The sequence below is a fragment of the Arctopsyche grandis genome, chromosome 11, assembly GCF_051622035.1.
Source record: "Arctopsyche grandis isolate Sample6627 chromosome 11, ASM5162203v2, whole genome shotgun sequence".
NCBI lineage: Eukaryota > Metazoa > Arthropoda > Insecta > Trichoptera > Hydropsychidae > Arctopsyche > Arctopsyche grandis.
The window spans coordinates 20,887,852-20,913,651 of record NC_135365.1 but is presented as its reverse complement, the minus strand read 5'-3'; the positions used below and the strand labels follow the sequence as shown (position 1 = coordinate 20,913,651).

General features: G+C 35.5%; 1 protein-coding gene across 5 annotated transcripts in view; it reads right to left on the bottom strand.

Annotated features, from left to right (window-relative positions):
• how (protein held out wings) overlaps positions 1 to 21,773 on the bottom strand; it is a 153,936-nt gene extending 132,163 nt beyond the window's left edge. For all 5 annotated transcript variants that reach the window (XM_077440958.1, XM_077440959.1, XM_077440960.1 and 2 more), the window contains exon 1: positions 21,281 to 21,773. In XM_077440958.1, coding sequence (XP_077297084.1) covers positions 21,281 to 21,407 — 127 coding nt within the window. In that variant the 5' untranslated portion in view covers positions 21,408 to 21,773. The remainder of the gene's footprint in view (positions 1 to 21,280) is intronic.
• Positions 21,774 to 25,800: the final 4,027 nt, after the last annotated feature.

The window sequence follows — 25,800 nt, the reverse complement described above, 5'->3', positions numbered from 1 at the left end:
AACTACATGTGGATGCAGCAAATCTAACCGGAATTCTAACATTTCTTAGGCACTTTGTTCTTAGTTCATCATCAATCAAAAATTCAAACCTAATTATATGGCTGTCGCCCAAAAATGAATTTAAAATCATGAATTAACAAAAAAAAATAATATGGTGACCTAATGATTGAACTAGAGACGACCTTTACGAATGCCACTGATAAATAGCGCCGTTCTCTTTGTGTGTAAATTCGTCGGTGATAATAATTTAAATTAAACATTTCAAATGTCAAAGACCCTAAAAATCGATACCGTTAAAGTTTATCAATTCAAAGTCTAATTAAATATTTCATGCTCAAATGAGCTAGTGTGTGTCGAATGAGCATCGCAACGTTTCATTGTAGGTAATTTTTTCGCCATTTTGTGCGAATTGTATTGCTTTGTATGAGCTATTTGAAGCTCATTAAATCAGCACTGATTGTAAAAAAGGACAGAAACATACCTGGGACTTTCATACGCTGAATAATCGCACAAGAATTAATAAAAACTAAAGTGAAAAAAAAAAACAACAAAAGAACAATTAAATTAATGCTAAAATAAAATAATTTGAATTAAATTTAAATGATATATATTGATGTTCAATTCTGATGCATTTATATCGAATATATTTTATTACTCGTTTTATATAGATTGAAGGCTACTAAAAATTGACAGGGCAAGATCAATGCATGATTTATGAACATGCAGCAGTACCTGGAAATCACCATTTAAAGATGCCACAACTAAATTATTGCGTCAATTGTTCTTTGCATTTTATATCTTTGAACTCTTTTTGTTTTAATCAACTACATATGTATGAGTGGTGAAAAATCATTCGTCAATCATAGATTTCAGGGGAGACTTAAAACTGTTTAAATAAATAAATAATGCATAAATTCATTATTACAACACTTTTTAATAAACTATAATTCTTCTGTGAGGTATTATTATCATTGAACAAGCAATCAATAAATCTTAGATATTTGAAAAAAATTATTAAAAAAAAAAGAACAAAACGTTTTAAGTGCGATCATTTGTGTCATCATTACGTTGTATGTACCACTTTCATAATAATAAATGGACAACTTATATAGCGTCGTCTCTCTCAACTCACAGATGTTACCCTGATCATGGTGGCTGAAGATATCATCAGCTTTTTGGTGTTCATCATCTCTTCAGCGATATATGTATGGTACATCCAGTTAAAATAAAGCTGACAGTACAAATATAGATAGTGGAACTAATAAGGCACAATGTTATGACTTGCTACTTCAAGTTTCTACCCCTACCTAGGAGGCGGCATTTCAAATTTGGGGGTGCAAGTTACATATATAGATATACCAAAAATCACGAATGCATTTGAGCCTACGTGGCACCCAGTCATGTGTGTAATATTTCAACGAAAAGACTAAAAGAAATCAACATAAAAGCATACATATGTATGTAATTTAGCCAGCTTGTAACCTAGCACTAGAATAGTAATAGGCAGTCACTGATACAATCTGTCACATTTGATACAAAGTGTAACGAGGCTTTTGGTAAATCGTAATTTCCAAATTTTGTACGGAGAATGCCCATAATGAAATTAACACGTTGATGAACAAGCTATGAGGGGAAAATCCAGGAATGATTTTATTTCCAACGGAATTGTACTTGCATCCACCACATTCTCGCATCTCCTATTCAATCTTCCAAAGGTAAAATAATCAAAAATAGGAACGGTAGATATTCGAACAGTGTTTAAGGCATGCGAATGAGACAATATTGGACTTATTTTTGCCATACCAACAATAACACTCTACAGTACGTTGAACTTGACAGTGGATCCAAGCACGTAAAAAACACGCTCAAGTAGATATGAATTTATGACTTAATTCATGTACTCTCACGTCATCGATGACGATGATTACGATATAGCCACGGTGACCAAATGGGCCTCCGGGGTGGGAAAACGATGATGCAAACGAGGCGCGTCCCCCTCGGACACCATCGACGTGATCTATCTATGATCGAATATCGTAATCGCGAAGTTCTCAAAGTCGCGAAACCGCTATGACCAATCGTATAGGTGAACAATGGATCGTTACTTGTCTAGTCCCGACACTAGGGTAACCATCTGGGTCACCGATAGCGACGGTTCGCAGCCGCCGCAGATTTATCTGCGACAAAATGCGATTTGTTTATGTTGCGGTCTATCCATGGGAATGTTCTGAAGAGTGGCTCTGGCGATGCTGGCCCTTATAAAGTCCTATAAAACCATCCGCCGAGACGGAAGCGAAAGCTCGTTGTGGAATTTGAACGTAATTACAGGACTTGTAGTTGAGGTACATATACATAGGCATAAAGTTAAGCTCTTCAGATGTATTGAACGCGGATGAGTTATTTATGGAAGTCTATAAATAGTGGCTTGATTCTTGCATGCTTTCTCTTCCTTTCTTTGTTCCCTTCTATAATACATCTCAAATTTATAATTTTAGTACTAAATGTTAAATGGTACTAAAATTTAGTAATAAAAATTAACTTGTAGGAAAAATAGATAAAGTACAAATTGGAATATTAACATATACGTTAATGTTAATCAGGATATATATATATATATATATATATATATATATATATATATATATATATATATATATATATATATATATATAGACATATTTTCTAATTGCATAGTCTTTCCCAATAAAAATATATACAAAAATATGCATATATATGTAGGTATTAGCATGAAAAAAAGGGGTTTCAATAGGAACATATCATCACTGTCTTCTTACTCTCGATTATCCGGGCAAATGCTGGAGAGTACGGGACCGGATAAAGCATTACTTTTATTGTATAATTCAATTCGAATGTACATAAATACAATATAGTCAATCACGTACTACCACGAATATACTCCATTTTATTGTTGTAAATGTTTTAAAACATGTTTCTCAATAAAAAATTCCTAATACGTATATTGAAAAATCGCTATTGAGTTATTACATGAGTAATATATTTCACAGAAAGCTTTTATATGATATGAATTAGACGCGTAGGTGTCTTTTATCAAGTCAAAAACGCGGGTCCGTTTCCTATCTCAGGTAACAATGGTTAGACAAAACGCTAGATTGTCCATCTTGGATGAACTGTAATACAACTCAGAAGGAGAAGAACGAAAAAAAACTCAAAGCAACAGCGTCACGAAAAAGACACGTATAATTAGCGTAGGCTTGCGATAGATTTGGGATGAATCACGAACTAGAAAGGAACTGGAATGGAGGCAAGACTATGTATAATATAATACCGGGTAATTTATCGTCAAAACTTTTTACGTGCGAGCCATATTAGAGCCGACGAGAACAACATTCAGTAGGATGTCCTCGGCCCACGGCTCGACTATACCCAAAAAAGGGGAAGACGACGCAAAAACGAGCAAATTTAAAATGCCACACGATCAAAAGTGCGTAAATCCAATGAAATATGTAAATCTATAAAATACAAGCAGAGGGTCAGTCGATAATACCCAAAGGTGAGGCTCAATAAATCCGAAATGGAGGTTCGGCGGAGCGGATTAGAAAGCTGTCGTGTGCACAAATCCCAAAATGATAATCCGGGTGTTATAAAAACACATTTGCGACAGACCAAATAGGGAGGATTTGCGGGGGTGATCCACCCACAATCGAGCTGAAAAGGTGACCCAAACATGCTGCGGTTGTTGTTTCGCAATGCAGCATACTAAACGAGCAAACCGATTCGATTTGAATAACAAACGCACGATAAAAACACAATGTACGACGACAGATGGTTTGACAGAATGCAACATCCGATTGCAATCAACACTGAAATGCGCAATAGTCGGATGGCGAAACTAGCGCCCCCGCAAGACTAAAGTTTGTCACGCTGCAAATGACTAGAAAATAATTTAATTGTAGGCAAATTTCTCTCGACGGTCACAAGCTTATTTTTAGTCAAGTGGTACCCATTGCGTAGTAATTTAGTATATTACTATTTATATAGGTATTTCTATTTATACAATAGAGTACATGAACTCGTCTAACCAATTAAAAAAAAATGAACATGTAGTCTGCTATATTTCATAAAGCAATAGTAAGATCGGAGTTATTTGATTTCGACTCATTACTTGCATAGCCACCCTATTTAGGTTCTTAATTGAGCTGGCTGGGACATTTTCTACAAATGAGGTCAACCTAGAAGAACTTGAAAGGCTGATTGACTTATAAGGTATTTATAAGTTGATATTCTAAACACACAATCAAGACAAGACAAGCTAGCTTGCTTTGAGAGAAAAAAGTGGATTTTATTACCTCAAGTAACGTAAATAAAAGAAGATGATTTGTATTAATGAAAATAAACTCATTTTAAAAATATTGAACATTGTGAAATCGATCTGTGGAATGCAAAATACGACTGGCCATTTCTCAAACTACGAAACTTGTACCGATCTTAGAATTAGTAGTCACCGTTTGGGGTCATGTTCGTTTCGCAGAACACAAGACAAATGCACAGAATCACAATAAATCCGATACATTTATCAAAAACACCGTGAGAAACAGGCAAAAGAGCTTGGGAGACATCAAAGAAATGGAACCGGTGATGTTCTCTTCTAGCGTACACTTCGCAGCTGACTAAATAAGATTTGTGAAATTATGTATGTAAATAAAGTCACGATCACGCAATGTGATTTATTCAGTGAGATTAACACGTAACACATTATTGACTGATGATCCTTGATAGTGACAAAGGTCGACCTATTCCATAGAAAAGTGTGAGAGAAGCCTATAAAAGTCCTTTTTAATAAATGAAGATTATTTTTTGGAGAGGAAATAAATACCAATGAATGTTTTGAATATATAAGACCGTTAAACATTCATCTTTTTCTGGAATAGATTTCTTTTTCGCGTCAAAAAGAGGATGGACCTCCGGCGAGGGATAGTTATAATAAATGGAGGGGCATTAAGTCAAATAACACATACATACAAGTCCTCAACATAGCACGCTACCTCATTAAAGCTAACGTGAAGAAGATTGAGTAAACGGGAAGACCAAAATAAACAGACGGTCGGATATCTCTTCAAATTGGACGCGGTGGCTCCTTCGAACAGGAAATTATCACTATTATACACAATGTATGTATTTGAGTATAATGAATGCACAGGAACTGATGTCTAATTGGTCGAAATTATCCAAAAGTGCACAAGAATGGGAGGACGTTGAATAAAATGCAAAAAATATAAATGCGCACACACTTCATATCCTCTTCAGATTGTTAGGACTACCATAGACATACAATAGGTTGACGTAATGGCGGTTTTTAATCGGATGTATAGATAAATAATGAGCTTGTTAAAATATTTGCGTTCAAAGGGATGTTAAAAAAAACTTACTGATGTTAGATGAGAATAATGTGAACGACATGATCATAAATCAACGCCCCCTAATAAATTTGATCAATTTACACGGATTTTTACATCATTGTATATGAGAAGTTAATAAGCAAAATGTTTTTAACGATTCCTAGTCAAGTTCTGGAAGCATATTTTTAGTTTTAGATGCAATATTATACCTAATTATGTACGTACTATACTCGGAAAGACGTCAGGAACAGAAAAATTACAAAACTTATCTCGTATTTTTGAGATTCTAGTGGGTTGAATCGAATCTGAGTAACTGTATGCTTATGATCTTATTAGAATAATATTATAAAAGAAAAACAATGCTTTCAAACACACTTTTTGACTCTCAAACATTCCATGTACCAACCTTTAAATCAGTCAAATAACTTTTATGAAGCAAGAGTAAGATAATAAGATCATTCCAAAGACACACAAATCAGTGAATGATATCTTTGATTCACAAGAATTCCTGGTTTTTGTGAAAATATAATTTAATCCTTAATTCCTATTTGTACAGGTTCTTTTTTAGCACATGTAACTACAATATAAGTCAACTCCTATTTTATTATAATAAAAAAAGCTCCTATAATAAAAAGAGCACTAGAGCTGTCCCATTTTCATTGAAAAGTTTATTAAATATTTCGGCAGACTTACAACTATAATACTATATCACAATTTACAGCTATTCACCATCCACTGCTGGATGAAGGCCTCTCCAAAGACTTCTATTCGTCTGTATTTTGCGCAACACTCATCCATCTAACCCCACACTTTTATCTAATTTTATCCACCCATATTCCTTTCGGCCTTCCTTTTACCCTTTGATATTCTCTCGGGTACTATTCCAGCACTTCATTTGACTCACCCATTGCCATTTCAATCCCTATAATACTATACACGTCGCAAGTTTTAACTTTTAAAAAAGAAACATATAGTGCGATTGCAATGATTGTTATCTATCAATGTATGTACATATGTACTACAACCACTCGTGCGATAAGCATCGTCAATTTTAGTATCTATAATCAAACACTTGTACAAATTACATTATCAAATGATGAAAAAACTACTAGAAATCAATTTTATCGGACGTTTACATTTACATTTCCACTTAAACTTGATCCATATATGACAGTAATGATTATTCGATGACATTTTTTCCCCGTCGAAACGCACCAGAGCCGACAAACGTCTCGTTAACGTGCGATTTCGCCGAAAAAATCTCGCTATAAATAAATAATTGCAATGTAAGCAGTTGGAAATGACAGAGAACGTACTAACGACACTGCTAATTTATATTGTGTGTGATAACATTGTCGTCGCATTGGTCTCGTGTCATGTTCGAGACGCCACGCAACCCGTGAACCACCCGCGGAGCACAAACTGCCATAACTTCACCATAAATAGCGTAATAATGCACGTGCATCAGTATATCATGGTGAGACGTGTCGGCGGTTTGAAAGCCAAATAAATATGCCCTCGATTTAACTTGGGTAATGTGTTGAGATGTAAATTCACACCCACTTCCGGTTCGGCTGTCTATCTGGGATTGATCAACGAGAAACTGCAATATCTATTCATTACATCCGTTATATTTGATGCCTGTTAAACCTTTCATCGATATGTTTCAGCTCTCCTTATCAGTTCTACATACAGTGAATTTCCTCTGGAATTCTCAACGATAAACCTTTAGACTTGACGCAAATTATGACCGCATAAAATTTGCATTACTGTTTAATTAAATCAAATAGCTTCAAAGCAGTCATGCTTCATTTTTGTGGTGATGCCTAATATGGTTACGACAGTACATACTTACTATGGTTAAATCAAATATGAAGGAATTGATTGTTTTAGTTTTGCACGTGCAAAAAAAATGCTAGCACGCCTAATCTATACCGTCGCGATCCTTGGCCAAACTCCCCCCTGGAGTATTTTTTATGATGTTTCTATTTATCTTTACATATTATATATTGACATGAAAATAATAAACGACTGCAAGGTCGGAGATAAAGGGCGGATAGGGAGCGTGCTTTTTCCAGGAATCAGGGCGTTTGGGTCTATTTACAAAGCTAGAGTGCAAAAAAAAGGTTCGGCGAACCTTTAACAAAGCACCGCGAACAATTAACAATGAACGGTACGCTTCCGGTCCGCTCTCTATTCGGAGATCTTCGGAACCAATCGTTAAAAAAATAGTAACTTTGGAGTGCTAATCTACACATATTAGCATTGTTGTATGATAATGTTTCACGTGTCGAGAATACTTAATAGTGTAATCATGACACTCATTGGTCCTTAGATCACATTTTGTACGGACATTTTTTTCAATGGGAGCGCAAAACAAAACGCACACTCAAAATTGTTGACGCAACAAGGCTCAGCGGAAACAATTGTATGTACTATTGTCCTACTATATGTTTCATCAGTAGAGGTAGGATAGTCACAGTGCTATCCATTGTTCGGCAAACCTTTAACAATCCATTTACAACCTTTGAACAATACACGGCCCCCTCAGGCTCCGGTGACTATTCATCAGTGTAGAATACGTATATGTACATAGCTTCTTGAAAGAACCCACTCATTTTCGTTTATTTTTGTGCTAGTCTATTGATATAAATATGTTAATTTTGACTGGGGAGTTCCGCACCATCGCTCTTTAGGACAAGCCGATCCTGCCGTAAGAGTTGTTTTTGTGATATTTTATCCTTGTTTTGACATAAGTTTGGCAGTGATCGATAATGGTGATTCCTATATTTGAAGAAATGAAAAAGGAACTTGTCGAAATACGAATTCATAATGACATGAAGATACGCCTCTCATAGCTGAAGTCCACGTGCACGCCCCGTATCGCACTTTTGATTGTGTTCTTAATATTAATGTCAGTTTTTGATCTGGCATTTGGTCATCCTACATCTACAATATCATTTTATTTTTTAAAAAAAATATATGTATATGCAAAAAAAACGTTGTGAGCAATTACTATTTAAAAAAATGTCACAGTGCAAAAACTGTCACGGAAACAATCACTAATTATTTCCTTTGCAGTTGCATTGATCCAAATCTTACATTACGGATTGACTAAAAAAACAGCAAGAGTGAAATACATGCTTAAAAATTAGATGTAAAAGCAAGATTTTCAAAGAATGTAATTAATTCTTCAACGAAAGTAACTTTTAATCTAATGAAAGTTCATAGAAAATCATATAGAGAGCTCTATATTGCAGGAAAAGACAATAATGATTGTCTTGTCCTGGAGTTCTGAAGTATGTAAGACCTATGAATAAATAATAAATATTCTAAACTTGAAAGTGTGGAGTGAACATACTAAAATACATACAATTTAGTGAATTAGACAAATAAAATTATGAATCCCTTGAGAGAATATAAAAAAATATCAAGATTTTTTAAATATAAAATACTATTGTTTGGTCATAAAACGTATTTCAATTTAAGCATGAACAATTTCACAGCAATTTCATCTGAAATTTCATCCAAAAAAAAAGCGGAAAATTCAAACAATACCCAACACAAAAGACGAATGGGAAACGCGTGCTATACTAAACAATGACACAAAATCAAACTATTAAAACAAATCGCCTTGTTTGCTTTTTTTATCATGCAGATACGACAAAATCCAAACAACAAGAGTGTAAATAAAATAAATTCAAAGGTTTTTTTTATTACTAATATCCACACGCAACTGCGATTATTGTGAATTGTGTCTAAAATGGCAGCCGACCGACTACTATTATCCACACACATGTTTCTCAAGATTTCGATAAAAATTTTCCTACACGCCACTGTGCAAGTGATAAAATAATTACACGGCAATTGAGCAATGCTAATTTTATTACACGACCACACGCGACGAAGATAGAAAAACCGGACAATTACAATACTAGAAACACTGTTTTTAGCGTTCAGAAAGGTGCAACCTGGACCAAATCACCGTGATTTTTCCAGCACACAAGACTAGTATCAATATTAGATTAACACTTTGTAGACGCCGTTCGTGTCGATGCAATTTACAATTTATCTTAACACCTCAAAGTCCATGGAAAGATGATCGCACTACCAAATACGAAGATGAATTTTCAAGTGTTCTGAATACGAATGATCAGATATTACGTGAGCAGGATGTCGCAAGGCGAACGACGATGATATCGTACCATACGATTAAGCATCCGAAACAATTTTACATATTATCTATTGTGTTGGTAAAAAACAGTGATGTAAAAAAGGGGGAAATGAAATCTGATCCATCAAAGTAAAAGAAGCATCGATAAAAATTGACACATAAGTTCATAATCCGACAGCGAACGTTTATCACTGTCAATGTTTCAATATAATAATAATAAAAATAGGCATTTTTCGAGTGATAAATATCTCATAATAGATGAATCCATTTTATAAGATCTACAATCCATAATTATGATGCTCATTTATCTTTTTACTTTATTTTTTTAATAAGCGCATAAGTTCATGCCCGTTTACCGATACAGTACGTATGGAAAAGGGACACGAACTTACGTAATAATACGACATTATGCAATTATCAATATTGAAACATCAAATTTTCAATAATAATAAAAACGGACGGATGCATGTATGTATGTGCGAGTGCATCGACAAGTATGGGGGTTTCATAAACCAAATTTTAGAATTATCAAAGAGTTATTATATCGATTTCGACTGTAATTTCGATTTCTATTCCGATTACACTTTTGGTTCCAGCTTCGGTTCCGATTTCGATTCCTATTTCAGTTCTGATTTCCGTTTCTTATTTCAATTTCGGATCTCAATTCCTATTTCAGTTCAGATAACGACTTCAGTTACGATTACGATTACGCTGACAATGGTTGTTTGTTGTCATTATATATTATGTTGTATTATTATATATCTAACTTTATTTTGATGTTTGTAGATATCCATTCATTTTTCGAAATCACCCGATAAAATATCAACGTGCACAACACTATTAATTAATAAATTTGAACCAATCGCGACGACTATTACACTGTCCGTCTTTGAGTCAGATTAACAGTCATATATGATAGTAAATCGGACTCAATTTACAAATCAAAAAGTTGGTCGAAATCTCAACTAATCTTTTAGAATGGTAATGATATGGTAAATTGATTCTGATTTACCACATTACTGCCGATTTACGATCAGGCCTTGTATTTGAACACGATAGAAAATTGGTTTTTTCAAGTCGACAACCGGAAGCTGAGATTTATTACGCACATACCAAATGCACGTACAGCATACATTACAAGCGTCATGTATAATGCATTGAAACCTTTGTCTAATCTTTGTAAGAAAGTGACACTAGAGACTGAGAGGACTTGCACGTGAGTGATGACTAGTCATAGATCTCGCATAGACGATGCGTCAACGGTGCATCTTTTGCCTTGCAATTGCGAGCAGTTTTCCAACAAAACCCTGTAATTTTGTCGAGAAACGATCGAAATGTGAAAATGTAATGGGTACCACTTGACTCTGCGGTCGTGGGACAATTCCGCAGAGATGTTCTCCGCCAATTAAGCAGGACTACTCGTTCAATATCGATCAATCCGACATCCAAGTGGCCGGGACGAAAAAGAGCGTTGCACAGAGGCGGCGCAAATGAAATTAGCCACGATTAAAATTGGCCGTTGAAGTAACGTTGAATTAAAATTTATGGTACAAATAAAATTACGTCCAATTGTTTAATTGTTGTCGCTGACATAGTTTCGGCGGTGAGACGGGCGAAAAAATAAAAACCTATCGAACGCAATTGACAAGTCGTACGAAATTTGACCCGGAATAGGTTAACTGTCGAGTAAAACGACCCAAACGTTGAATCAATGCTTAAAGAGGAATACGAATATGGAATAAGTACCGTCGTTATTGCACGAATAAAATCTTACGACGATCGTAAACCATGACTACTAATTAAAATGATATAAAACCTGCTCTCCTATCCTATTTATCATGTCAAATTGTACAATACGGATACAACTGGGTATCAACATGTTTTACGAATTCAATTTAACACGGTAAAAAATAGCATCAAAACTGTACGTTTAATATGAAATTCGATGTACTGTTTTGTGTCACGATTTACGTGGATTCCGTTCAACACGGTTTGAAATACATATAGCAATGTACCTTAAAATGTATTTAAAACGCTATATACACGTAGTTTGACATTGAACGCCAAGATGCTACATAATGTCCAATATACACAAATAAGTATAGAACGCTTTATGAGAGATAGGGAACGAAATACGTGGGTGAGAAGTATGACAAGGGTAGTGGATACAGTAGAGAGTGAAGAGATTGTAATGTCAATAGTAGGGTCACGTAGGTAGAAGAATGGACGAAAGATCGACAAAATAAGTACTAGAATGTTACCTGAGAGAATGTAAAAGGGTGAAAGAAAGGCCGCAAGGAAGATGGGTAGACGAAATTAGAAAAATAAATGGGGTGAGATGGATGAAAGTTGCGCAAAACAGACATGAATGAAAGCGTGTTGGAGAGGCCTTCATCTAACAGTAGATAGTGAGTAGCTATATTTGATAATGATACATATATACAATCATTTTACATAATAGTTACTACCAACATAAAAGTAAAAATAAATGTTAATATTTCAACGATTCGATTCGGCACGGTCAAAAATATAGTGTTAAATTATAAGTTGCAACCCAATTTTCCGCACAAAATTTGGTTAAATCTCAATAATTGAGTTCATACAAAACGATAGATAATACGTTATTGAATTTCTATGGTGTATTATTGTGTAGATTCGATTAAAAGCGGTAATGATACTATTGCGTTGGGGTGGGTTCAGGGAATCAAATGATAGGTCAAAGTCGGTTCATAGCATTTATTCAGGTGGTCCACACGGAACAGTCGTTCGTTCTAGAATAGTCATGCTCATTAAAGGCAAGTAGCCGAATGTTCGAACATGCAGTAGTCCGAACAGCCCCGGCATGCCCCATAAACGTCATTTCGGATTTCTCCACTTGATATCTGTTCAAATTCCTACGTTACAATACTATTGGTAATTTCGGTATAAAAATGTATGATTGAATTTCAATTGAGTAAAAAAAAATGAAAAACAAAGACACGTCTGATCTACTAATCAAATAAAATCGATATCATTCGTACCGTAAAAGGTGCGAATAAATTTCGAATTGTTGAAAACCTTCAAATTATGTATATTCTTCATATGAAACCTCTTTCTAATAAAATCGCCCACATATGTAGAAGGAAAATCCAAGGATTTTCTATAGAAAATTTGCATTACTCACATTGACTCACACAATAATAGAAAAATTCTGAGAATTAGTCGCTTCGAATGTAATGAATGATACTAATTAGCTCTAAATGTTTCAGACTCCATTGTGGTAAAGCATGTGTGTCATAAACGGGACCGGCATCACAATATGAGGCAATTCTATAACAAATCTGACGGATTCACTCCACGAAATGTGATCAAAAGAAAAATTTATAGTCAGATTAGAATGTCGCATTTGATACGCGAGTTCGTACATTACGCAAGATCTGTGAGGTGAAAGTCGAGCATACAACAAACCAAATAACCAGTTGCTTTATTATTTGGCTAAAATTGTAACGAATACGAATTCAAAGTCTACCGAACAGTGGGAAAGTTTGAGATATCACTGTTGACAAACTGTCAACAAATGTTATGTTTACAAGCTCATTATCAACACCCGATTTTCTTATCGCATATTGCGATCAGAACACTCAAATAAATAATATTATCGTCCAAACCGAATTGTCACAAGTTATCCGAGTGTCAATAACCCTTGCGGTTAATAATATCAATAAGCAGTTTGTATTTGAACTAACCGTTATGTTAAGAGGTTGATTGCATTAATCAAAGGGGACTCATTGAAATTTTCATTCAATGCAAAGCAGTGTTAAAATTTTAACAATATCTTTACAAATATGTGTAGGCGATCAAAGTATTATATACTTAAAACATACATGAAAAGTTGTTCAAACATTTTGACCAATGGGTAAAATTTAGCGTACTCCAAATGTTGTAGTTCACATTACAGTGTGTTTACAGTTTAATTTGATTATAATGTATCGGTTATGGCAACCTTTCGATTTATATTTTATTTGTCCAAAATGATACGAGACGCAAAATATTCAAATTGGCCACAAATTGCTTAAATTTACAGCTAGAACCGACAAGCCAGTCGCTAAACCTGTTAAATGCAAATATAAATTGATACCCGCAAATAAAGTTGATTTCCTTATGAGGCAACGTATCCAAACTAAACACTGGACAAACGATAATTTCAACAAAGCGTTGTTTGTTTTGTATTCACCTATTTTATTATCCCAGCAAACTTCTAACTCAGCTTCCTTCAACATCCATTTGAGTACCTATTTGAGTACCTTCTATACGATTTTCTCACTGCAAGGCATTTTTTTTTTTTGTTTAAATATTCTTTCCATCAAATTTCAAATCTCAAATATCCATCTCAACTTCAGTTGTTTTCTCTAACCTTCTCCTCTTTATGCACACGGGTCCATCCCTGAACATTGGCTTTTGACACGATAATTCCAAAACGTTGACCTTACGGTTTTCTCCAAATTAATGCTGATTTATTACATGAGGTTTTACTATCGCCATTGACACAAATTAGACATACATATGTACATTCTGATTAACTTAGCATTTAGATAAGAAGTCGACGTATTGCGTGGTAAAACATCAACAATCAATCTTTTAGTTGAATCCTGATAGATGTTAAAAATATACTCAATTGTCTCAATTGCTAATAGGACATGAACGATGACAGATCCAGATTAACTGTCTTGTGTCAGACTTTGTTAAGTGTATCGCCCTTAATTAATAAAGACTCATAATAAATTGGCACTATAATATATTCATCAAAACATTTTAACTTATATCGTAAGTACAGTGCCTTCCGACATTTTTTACAACACGGCATACTAAATCAATCAATCTAAAATACTGTAGTGTAAAGTAATTGGAGCTGGTGGAGTGCTGGTTTATCATCACTAATCGCCTAATCGCGCGTTCGCGCCAAAAATACCTCAACGTATGAACAAGCTGTATACAACAGCCAATAAGATCTCGCGACCCATCGACCAATGATTTATTTGTGCGGAGAGTACCTGATGATTAAAGAGCGGACCCAGAGCGCGCTGTTCATTGTTAACATGTTGTAAATGCATTGTTAAAGGTTTGCCGAACCTTTTTTACAAAGCATTTACAATAATGGAACAATAGACGGCGCGCTTCCGGTCCTAACTCTACTGATGATATTAGGTGGTTTTGGTCTGTGCTTCATTCATAGCTGGCAGGCCGACGAATCAAGAACAATTAACTGCCACTACACTACGTCTTTCACTCCGATCTCGGAAACCCTTCTACACTAGTTTTCGACCAGGTAAATTTCCATTCAAAACAAAAAAAAATGAATAACAAAATTGTGTGTTGTGCAATTCAACAAAAATGTAACAAATTGTAGAAAAATCTGTGCCTTTTCTCCAATATTCAGAAACTCGTATATTACAGTCAATCAGAGTAGCACTCACTATTGAGGACGGTTTTAAGGATATCACGGAGAACTTCAAAGTCTTGCTGGCTAACAAATGTAAGTCTCTTTTAGTACGAAAACAATGATATTCGTAATAGTTCATTACATATGCATGCACGCTTGATCGAGAAGTTCTCTGTGAGGTACATTCAAGACTAGGGTTGTCAGGCGTCCCGATTAATCGGAATTGTCACCAGTTTTAAGTCTCGTGTGCCGGTGTCCCGAACAAACCTCTCGGGACGCCCAAATGTCCCGTTTTACTACTTTTTAAATTCCTACAGAAGTTTTTAACTCAGAATTAACATAAACTATAAACAAAAAGTCGGTGTCTGAACCACACTGCAGCAATATTCAACAATGAACTATGTGTGTCTTATACTTTCTGGAGAACTATTTGTAGAAGGCAGACAAAAAATGCGTATCAGGCATCAATCAATTTATCTTGAATCGATAAATTCTCTCACACTCAGAATGATAGACACTGTCAGAACAGAAAGACTAAAAGATTTCTGTGATTTTGCTCATATTGAATAATAATAAAAAATCTATTCTCACATTCAAAAACTAGGTGGCTATCACTATTACCTACAATAGAACGTACTCTAAAGCTATTTGAAGCTTTTTTTTATCTGAAGAAAAAGCACCAAAAACCCTATTAGATTTTTTCAGTAATCCTCTCAGTGAAGTCTATCTTAGGTTTCTTCATTGTAATTGTAGCACTTTTCATTTACATATATTAAAAATGGGTCTATGTGACGAGACAGAATGTTAAACGACAGAAAACGCAAATATCGGAAGGCAAAGATCGAAAATCGAAAGATCTTAAGTCGAAAGATCAAAAAAAAATGGTGCATGGTAAACGGTACATACTTTTCCTCCCGTATTCTGCGCGCGCACATTAATACGGGAGGAAAAGCCTGTTCCTCTTGTTCCTGTTGTATCCTGCTCGCGCAAATTAAGTGAGTATGTACCGTTTACTATGCAACCATTTTTTTTTGATCTTTCGACTTAAGATCCTTCGATTTTCGATCTTTGCCTTCCGATATTTGCGTTTTCTGTCGTTTAACATTCTGTCTCGTCACGGAGACCGATTAAAAATAGAAGAGAAAAAAAATACACTACAGATATTCTAAATATTATCACTTCGATTGAAAATATATCTATAGAAAAGTTAAAGATATGATTTTTTTATTGGGGGGGGGGGGGAGTGTCCCGGTTTTCCCAGTGAAGTCTATTCAAGACATACTGCTGTAGGTTAGGTACACCATTTTGACAGGTATGGCGCGCGTCGTGAGAACTGCCCAACGTCACACGGCGGCAAAACCAGGCCAAAGGTCAGCCGAATCGGTCCATACGCATAGGCAGATGATACGCAGACGATTCACATCGATCACATGCACAATTACGGAGGCGGTGTCATGTCATGAATTGATCTGACGGCGAAATGATCAGCCCGGCGGTCAACCGGCGAGTGAGGCGCGCATGTGTACGCGCCTCGCGCACGAGAGAAAGAGACACGGCTATAGCGAAGAGCGAGAGGCGAGTAGAGAAATGTGGCAACGTTGCACGGCGTCACGCATGTCACCAGAAGCGGACGCGGACAGGACAGGACTCGTGACGTCATACTCATGCACACCCAAAACGGACATCATCGGGAAGGACGAGTGTGACTCAACAAGTGGCGACGGCTGACAGGGACGCGGCGGGTCCATTGCCATTGACAGATATGCCTCTCTATCGGAGATGGGCAGTAGTGTAGACAAACACATACTGCATTCATTTCTTATAGAAGAAAATACTGTCAGCATAAGGTCCATTTTCACTTTTAGCTGCCGGGACTGCAACTTCTTTGTACCAATTTTTCATTGTAGACGTTCACATTTTGGGTCAATATTGTGACATCATTTTCGTTGCACAACTAAATACATACCGAACCAAATCTGAATACGAGTCTTAAATTTATTTCGATTAATCAAAACAGATTTTTGCCGATCGGTGTTTTGCCAGATATATCAGAGAGTCTAAGCACAACTTAACAAAACTGGAAATCCTCAACGCTAGTTATCTAGGGTTTGTTTGGATTAGCTACAATTTTTATACCTGTTTTCTATTGGATTTCTAAATAATTCTAGTTGGAAATGTTGGCGAAAGTTTCAGCGTGGCGGGCTTTCAACAGAAAAGACGTCAGCACTAAAAGGGTTAAAATTGAACATACCAATAGCCAAAAAGTGCTTCAAAAAGTTTCAAAAGAAGACATTTATAAATTTGAGAGGTACACACTGTAGAAAGATATTTGCTTATTCAAAATTTCTGGTCGAACCACTGGAGATACTAAAGGCGTTCAGATAAATAAAAAAATAAGAAAATTCTGATGAAATTTGTATGTAGTTTACAATGAACCAATTCCATAGGCATAATAATATGCATAATAAATAATCGTGCAAACCGTGACACTGACATCTAGAATCGAATTCATTGCAAAATTGGTTTATCCGTGTCGAAGTATTATTTCGGTTCTGGATTGTCGAATCGTAACCAGTTCTGGCTCCGAAATACTTGTCGAATAAAATATGCACATTTTGAAAAACACCAGAGTAAGTATGTATATTTTTCCAGACCTGAAATTTTCATTGCTCCACTTTTGCAGTTTCTTGTTTCAACCTTGTTCGTATTGAATTAAGTCATAAATTAGAATTCTTTGGATTTATCGAGTGACTCGTTGAAAGGCATGGATAGACTGCAAACTGGTTTAGCCTGTGTATGCTCAAATGCACAAAAATTAAATTTATTCAAAGCCTGTAATGTACAAAGTATTACATTAACATCACAGCAGATGTGCATAGATCTATGTACATATCTGAAGACACTAAATTTTGCATTTTTATGCTCATATCATCAGTTTGTTCGAGCCGAAGTACTGTATCACTTTTATCCGGTGCTATTGGTAAAAAATTATGACGTATGTATGACGAACTGAAACACAAAATTAGCATAGAGGAAATTAAAAATGCAAATAACAAATCGATCAAATTTATTATTGAAATGTTTTTAGGCTGATTTAATAGCATGCCTGCGTCAGGCTATACCACGTCATGTCAAGACATGACTACCAAAAATGTGGTCATAACACTTTCAAGCGCAACAATTACTTCATACTATGCACATTTAACTGCTTCATTCAAAATTGTGCATTTAAATTGCATAAAAGCGAACGCGGTTCACACTCTGAATACACTATGCACCTGTAAGGTAAATAAGGATGGAATTCCCTTTACATAAGGGGGGGAACTACCTGTATGAACAAAAAAAAAGGTACAATAGTATGACACCTGTTGCACATTCATACACTAGCATTCAATAACTTTTTTTGTGCACAATTGAAGCCGGTTTCAATTCATGCGCGAAATTCCCCAGACTAATCCGGATAAAGAGGGGTATGAATGTATATTTAAATGCGAATTAAACCATAAATAATTTGCCATGGGATGTGTGCGTGTTTCGCGAACGCGTGTGCTATTCAATACGCTTGAGAAGAAACAGATGTTGTAACCCAAGTATGTAGAAACTGTCAGACAAGCACTTTGCAAATATTTCCGTACGCCAAATCGAAAGATACGATCCACATTGAGACCTATTTGAATTAACAAAAACTGTATTATTGTTGTTGATTTGAGAATCAGCGACGCGTAGAAGTAAAGTCATTCACATATACATGATAGATTGTAAGGCGTCATGTGTATTACATACGCCCCATATACGCTCGCACTTTTCCTTTGATTTCTTAGGAAGTATACATTTTAATATAAGCCAATTCAATTCGGCGGATATCCTTTGTATTATTTTCACGGAATATACATATGTATACAATGGAACGTATCCGCAATGCGTTGCGGCTATTTTAAATAATTTCTTCGTATTATGCGGTTTTCTTTTTTGGTTCGACGAAAATATCAGAACGAACAAGCGAGCGTCTGCAGAGCAAAGAGAATCTGTTGAAGAAAAACTCTGTGACTTATATTTTTAGATTGTATTTATTATAGTCGGAATTCCGATGCTTATCAAGCAAGCCACACGAAATTCAGTACAGCATACACTTCATATCACCCGTGAAATACGATACGTGTTCAGCATACGATCTGATGTGTGAACTAATTCAAAATTGTCGCACACGACGTACATATCTGATATGCATATGACAAATACTAATGCAAAAAGTCGAAAAATAACAAATTATAATAATTCTCTAATTAAATTTAAACGCTTGTAATAATTTAATTGTGTAGGGGTCATATAGAATTATAAACGATGTAGACAGGTCTGTTGCCGTTACGACGAGATTGTACAACTTCGATAGCGCTCGTTAAAAATATAATAATACATACACAATACGGTGAATATAACATAAAATATAAAGACGGAACTGAAAAATATGTCGGTAAATATAAAAAAATTTAAATACGCGTCTCAATTGCCTTTGAATATACATACGACACATTTTGATTAAATCAAAAAATTTTCCTCCTTTACAATTATAATACACATGAAATATTTTAAATTGCGATGACATACGTACTTAGAGACAGATACGTCACCGGCATTCTGTGTGTACAAATAAACGTATGTATGTATTTCACAATAAATTGTACAGCGTTATCAAGACTGAAAGTGAAGCATTTCTATTTGAATTTAAAAACAGCACACGCAAACGCACACTCACTCATATGTAAACATTCGATCTTCCGAATAATCACGCCAGACAGAAAACTAATACATAATTTGCGGCACTTTATGCAACTTCACAATAGTGTGTTATTAACTATGTAAATACATGACATTATGGAAGCCCTCTGAACACTATCTAATCTCGTTGCACATACAATAATACCATATATTTAATGAAGCGTTTTAAACGAAACTCAAACACATGAATTTTCATGAACTCAAAAATTATACATAAATTGCTACGATTAGATCTAATTTTCTCCAGAGCGCAGACATTCTGATTATAATTAACTAACCATACAAAACTAAATGATTCATTATACAAAAATATGTTTAACTCTAATTAAGTGCATGAGAATTTTTTTCTCATGATGGTGATAAATATAATTATCCATTAAAAATAAGGTGACCATTCGTACTAGATTTTGGACACTTTTCGAAATAAGTCGTGAGATAAAACCACAACATTTTTTTTTATCTAATAAATGGATTTGAAATATTCAGCAAAATTAATGCACCCAACAAAAATATTGGCAAATTACTCGAATATTGACTCTATTTATCAGGATTAAATACACCTGCTGAACGACTTTTTTCTTTGTTTAGCAATATGTGGTCCAGTGATGAAATGCAATTGAATTTTTAAAAAGTTTGCTAATCACTTGAAATCGGATGGTCATTAACAAAGATCAGCGTTCGATGGATGCTTTTTGCACAAAAAATGCTTTACTATTGTTAATTTTTTAGAAAAAATCATGCTTTTTCTCTCTTGCTTTGATCACTAATGGAGCGGTTTATTATTATTTGAAAAGCACCCATTCAACGCCTATCTTTAGCCATTAGGGCAATGTCGAAAGTAAAGCAAAAACAAAGAGGCTTGTAAAAAAAGGTTTTAATAAGAAGTTAAACAATATCAAAACCCTTTTGAAATCGACATTTAAGTATAAATTTAACCTTGTTTGTTATTTTATAAGAGTATCAAAAAAAATTCATGATTTTCGTTAACGTTTTTAGAAAAAAACTTGAATTATAAAAAGGTCATTTTAATCCAAGCTATACGAGAAATAAATTCAACATTATTAATAACAACAAATAACTATCTGACAAAGTGGAACTAAAACGGTATTTTGCCAAGTTTGCGTTTCACTTTTAGCAATAATTCCGAAGAAAGTAAAAATTTCACAATGGACGTTTCAAAATTCGGCAACATTCAGAAGTAGACGAGTCATACAAACACGAGAAAACAATTCCATCAAGGACAAACGAAAACGGAATATGTACGTCACACAACAAAACATTCCACAGTGAACGAAAGAACGAACGAACGATAAGCGACAAAAATAATAATAAAAATACGAACGAGAAAGAAGCAAAAAAGAAGTGTGAAGGTATGCGGCGTCCCTTACGACGGCCGGGTCGAGCGTAAACTTGACTTACACATACACGCGCAGAAGTTCTGAGAAATTCTCAGCGGGGCGATCGGTCGCGGACGGGGTGATTGGGTGTTTGGGTGTTTGGGGGGGGAGTGGAGAGTGGGTGAAGAGCACATACCTTCGTCGAGGAGTCGTTCCATGTGCATGAAGACATTGGGGAAGGCCGCTAGCTGCTTGCGGTCCTTGAGCAGCTGCGCGAGATAGTCTGCGATGCTCTGCGTGGTGGGATTATTGTTGTCGCACATGTTGTCTGGGGCGAGGGCGAGGGCCAGGGCGAGGGTGAGGGCGGGGGCGGGGGCGGGGGCGCGGCTGGGCGCTTCGCGGTCGGCCGCCGTTGCGTTCGCGGTTCGCGGTTCGCCCGCACTCCCTAAACTGCCCTTAACTAAATAATTCGCGGTTCGCCCACACTCACTGCTGCTTCTACTTGGCCGACAATCACTACCGCCGCTACTAATCACTACTACTACTACCTTCAAGTGCGAGAATCCCGAGTGGTCGAGTGATCGAGTGATCGAGTGATCGCGTGACCGCGTGCTATCACGACAACACGAGACCCACTACTGTTGCTCGCTGGTGAGGAGAACGCGCGCCGCTACAGCGCGAACCAGACTAAATTTCCGACTACACGCTTACACCTAACTTGCTCGACCTTCTATCTGGTATCGCTACGCCTTGCGACACCAACATGCTTCTGGTATCGACACGAACCTTATTTCTCCATATTTCTCCATTAGCAGTATGACTCGATGGTTGCGTTTACACTGAGAAGTTACTTTTTTTATTTTTTTATTTATTTAAATTGGCACACATCTAATGGGTGACCGTCACCGCACCGAATGTTAAAAAGTCGAAAATGTTCGTTTACCATGCATACATATTTTATTTTATTTTATTTTATTTAAAAGGCTCACCAACAATGTACATACATTACACAATATATTCTTTACATATTTATGATTCTGGTATATATGTACATCACTTATAGCCTTATAGGTGTGCACAACATTATTTAAGTATAACATATGAAAAACGGATAGTATATATATATACTAGTGGCGTGCGGTAAAAGTCCCTCTCCCCCTGTCGTACATTCTCACTTAATTTGCGCGAGCAGGATACAACATGAACAAGAGGAACAGGCTTTTCCTCCCAAATCCTGCGCGCGCACATTAAAAAAGGCTGTATGACAAAAAGAGAAATAATTTCACCGCATGCCACTCATATATATATATATTATATATACATAGTATCGTTTACCATGCACCCTTTTTTTATCTTTTGACTTAAGATCTTTCGATTTTCGATCTTTGCCTTCCGATATTTGCCTTTTCGGGCTTTTCACTTTCGGTCCCGTGAGGTAGACCCACATCTAATATATAATTTGGAAAGAAACTTTGTATGTATGTATGTAGCCTTCGTTCGTTGGGTCGTAAATCCGTGACGTCATCGAACAAATATATTCGATTCAAAGGATTCGAAGTCCCCGTGGGCAAAGGCGCCGAGAGCGAAGCCGCCTAGGGGGCGTTTTCTCAATTTTTCATCTGCTTAAACCGGAGTTTGTATATTGTATACAAAAATGTTTTTTGTATAGGTACATGTAAGTAATCTAATATATAATTTCGAAAGAGACTTTGCATATATGTATGTATGTAACCGTCGTTCGTTGGTATGTAGACGTCACATTCGAAGGCGCCGAGGGCGCAGGCACCGCCGGGGGCGCACCCACGGGAGCGCAGACGCCGGATTCTGGTATACATATAATTTTTTATAAGAGACTTACTATATATGTTTGTTTGTTCGTGACAGTCAATTTAATAAAAAAACAAATGAGTATTTAAATAAATTTAATAAAATGTTTACTATTAGATTAGACATATTTAAGCGGTTTATATTACAAATACCGAGCGAAACTGGGTAATACAGCTAGTACAGAATAAATATAAAAGAAAGCAGTACAGTGAAACAAAAAAGATCACAGAATTGAAGCGGAGCAGGAGCACAGAGCAGTGGAGCGATGAGATTTGCCTAGAGCAGGAGCGGAGCGGAGCACGTAAAATTTTACTGTGGTCCACGCTCCGAATATATTTTTATTTTCAATCTGGTAAACGGGTTACATTCCAAATGTGAATCGCTGCCAGGATAACCGTCGCTACGAAAATCTCTCGCATGAAAATTCGGTCTCCTGTCACACACAAATGCTTTTTTTACGAGATTTGGGCAGTTCTGAGCAATATTTGGGCAGTTTTCTGTAGGGTAATTTTCCTGTCCGACGAATTTTCGTGAGACATAATTTTTACTAGCTTCTTATTGTTGAAACTTTTTTGCTTGGAGCATAGAGCGGAGCACGGAGCGGAGCTGGAGCAAAATATTGATGCCGGAGCAGAGCTGGAGCGGAGCAGTTACAAAATAGTCCGCTCCAATTCACTGAAAAATATATAAATATAAATGAAAATATTATTTTCCGAGTACATTAAGCACCACATGGTAATTTTTTACATAGATATATACTAGGAAGGCCCCAATGCGCCTTCCCGGACAATTAATTACAAACAGTGCACCATTTTTATTGCATAAATCACTCTATTTCGAGGAGCTTGAGAACATGAAATTGACAATTTATTAATTAATTAATCCGTTGAGACATATGGATTTTTAGACTTGTACATAAATTTTTACAAACTGTACATACATTAATACAATAGATGTGTTGTTATGACAAATTAAAAAAAAAAAATTGTAATCATTTCACTACACATTTCGGGGGTTCTATGAATAATCCAAAAATTATAAACAAAATTAATCCCGTGATCTGACCGCGATTGAAAATAATTTATTCTGAGTATAATCTAAAATGCTGCTGGTCATACTTTTATTATAATATAATAAATCATGAAATTAGAAAACAGACAAGATTTTATGTTAAGTAATCAGATAAAAATAAAAAGAAACAAACAACTAGAACAGATTTATCTTTTCAATTTAGCTCTGAAAGTAAACATACTGTTATAAATAGGATCAGGGTACTATTGTATACTGTTGTGAAGGCGGAAAATTAGGGCAACTGTATTGTTATATGATACATTGTTGTCATTATATAAACTGATAAATAAAATAAATTAATATATCTAGTATTTCTGATCTCAACAATGAAGTTTATCTCCTCTAAAATAAATTCGGATTTTATAATAGATTAATTTGAATTGGCGTCGTATCATGTCAACCTGGTATTAAGTGGTTTTAAACAAGCTTTTTATTTATATTGTAGTCTAATATAACTTCAACTGACTACCCGAACTTACAAAAACAACATTTGAAACATTCTTTCAACCATGTAGTAAATCGAACTACGAACATATTATTAATTAAAAAATAAAATTAAATCTAAAAGTATAATCCAAATCCAAGATAGTTACAGATTGAAAATTCGCATCGCATAATTTCACCAGTCGTCTCTGCAATACGATGATCAACTTTGTAAAGAGCCTATACTCTTTGCGTCCCTTTCTCCAAAGTGACGTGCGCGCGAGTGCGAGTGAAACACAACACGCAAGATGGCCGGCGCATATGAAGTTTATTGAAATATGAATATAAAATACGAAAATAGATGTCCAGGAGCGTAATCATTCATTAAAATAAACTTGAGCGCAGCCGCGGAAATCACTGTTGATACTCAATAGGCAGATTCTTTTACAGCGAATGTCTGGAGACCGGCGATTTCAAACGACTGCTGCACGTGTTAATATTATATACATAACAACTAGAATTCGTCGTGAACATGTATAATTAACTTTTATGCCACGGGAGTGTGCCTTATGGCCAAATTGTATTTTTACTTTATTTTCATTAGATTTATCATCAAATTTATACAATTTTTCTTTTCGCGTAAACATTTCCGTTTTCTCTTATTGTATTTATTTTTTTCACGCTTAGAACTTAAGAGGGCTGGACAGCAGCGCCTCGTCCATACAAACGTACTATACTTCTCCCTACCTCAATTATGGCACTAGAGAAATTATTTTTAATATGCTATGGATATCCACCATTGGGGTGCATCTATCGTTTTATTTTTTTTGATTAATTATTTTTTATAGGAGCTAGGAGCCGCCAAACATCTATAAAATCGCCTCTTTTTTACACCCAAGAAAAAAGTCTAGCGTGCTTATTTAACGGTCGATTTTAAAAAAAATACGCCGATATATGCACAGAAAATATCTTTCTCATACCGATGATGAAATTTTTTTAAAAATTGGTCTAGTTTTGGAGAATAAAATAGTAGAATACTAAACCTCGATTTTGTCAATTTAAAACACATTTTATCTGGTCGAAGCGCAACTGTCGCATTCACTCAATATATATATTGATATATATTGTCGCATTCACTCAATATATACATACACTCAATATATATATATCGAAGAAAGGAACGGTAACAAAATTAAGGTTTCGGGTGTATAGCCCTCTTAACAAGAATTTGTAAGATTATTTATTTGGTTTCATTAAAAGAGCATTCTATATTGATAATTTTACGTGAATGTGTGAAAATTTTTCAATTATTTAATAAAGTTTTTTTTAGAATATTTAGAGCTTATTATACATAATATATTATTTCTTCCGGTTTGTCTGTCTTTTCCAATCATA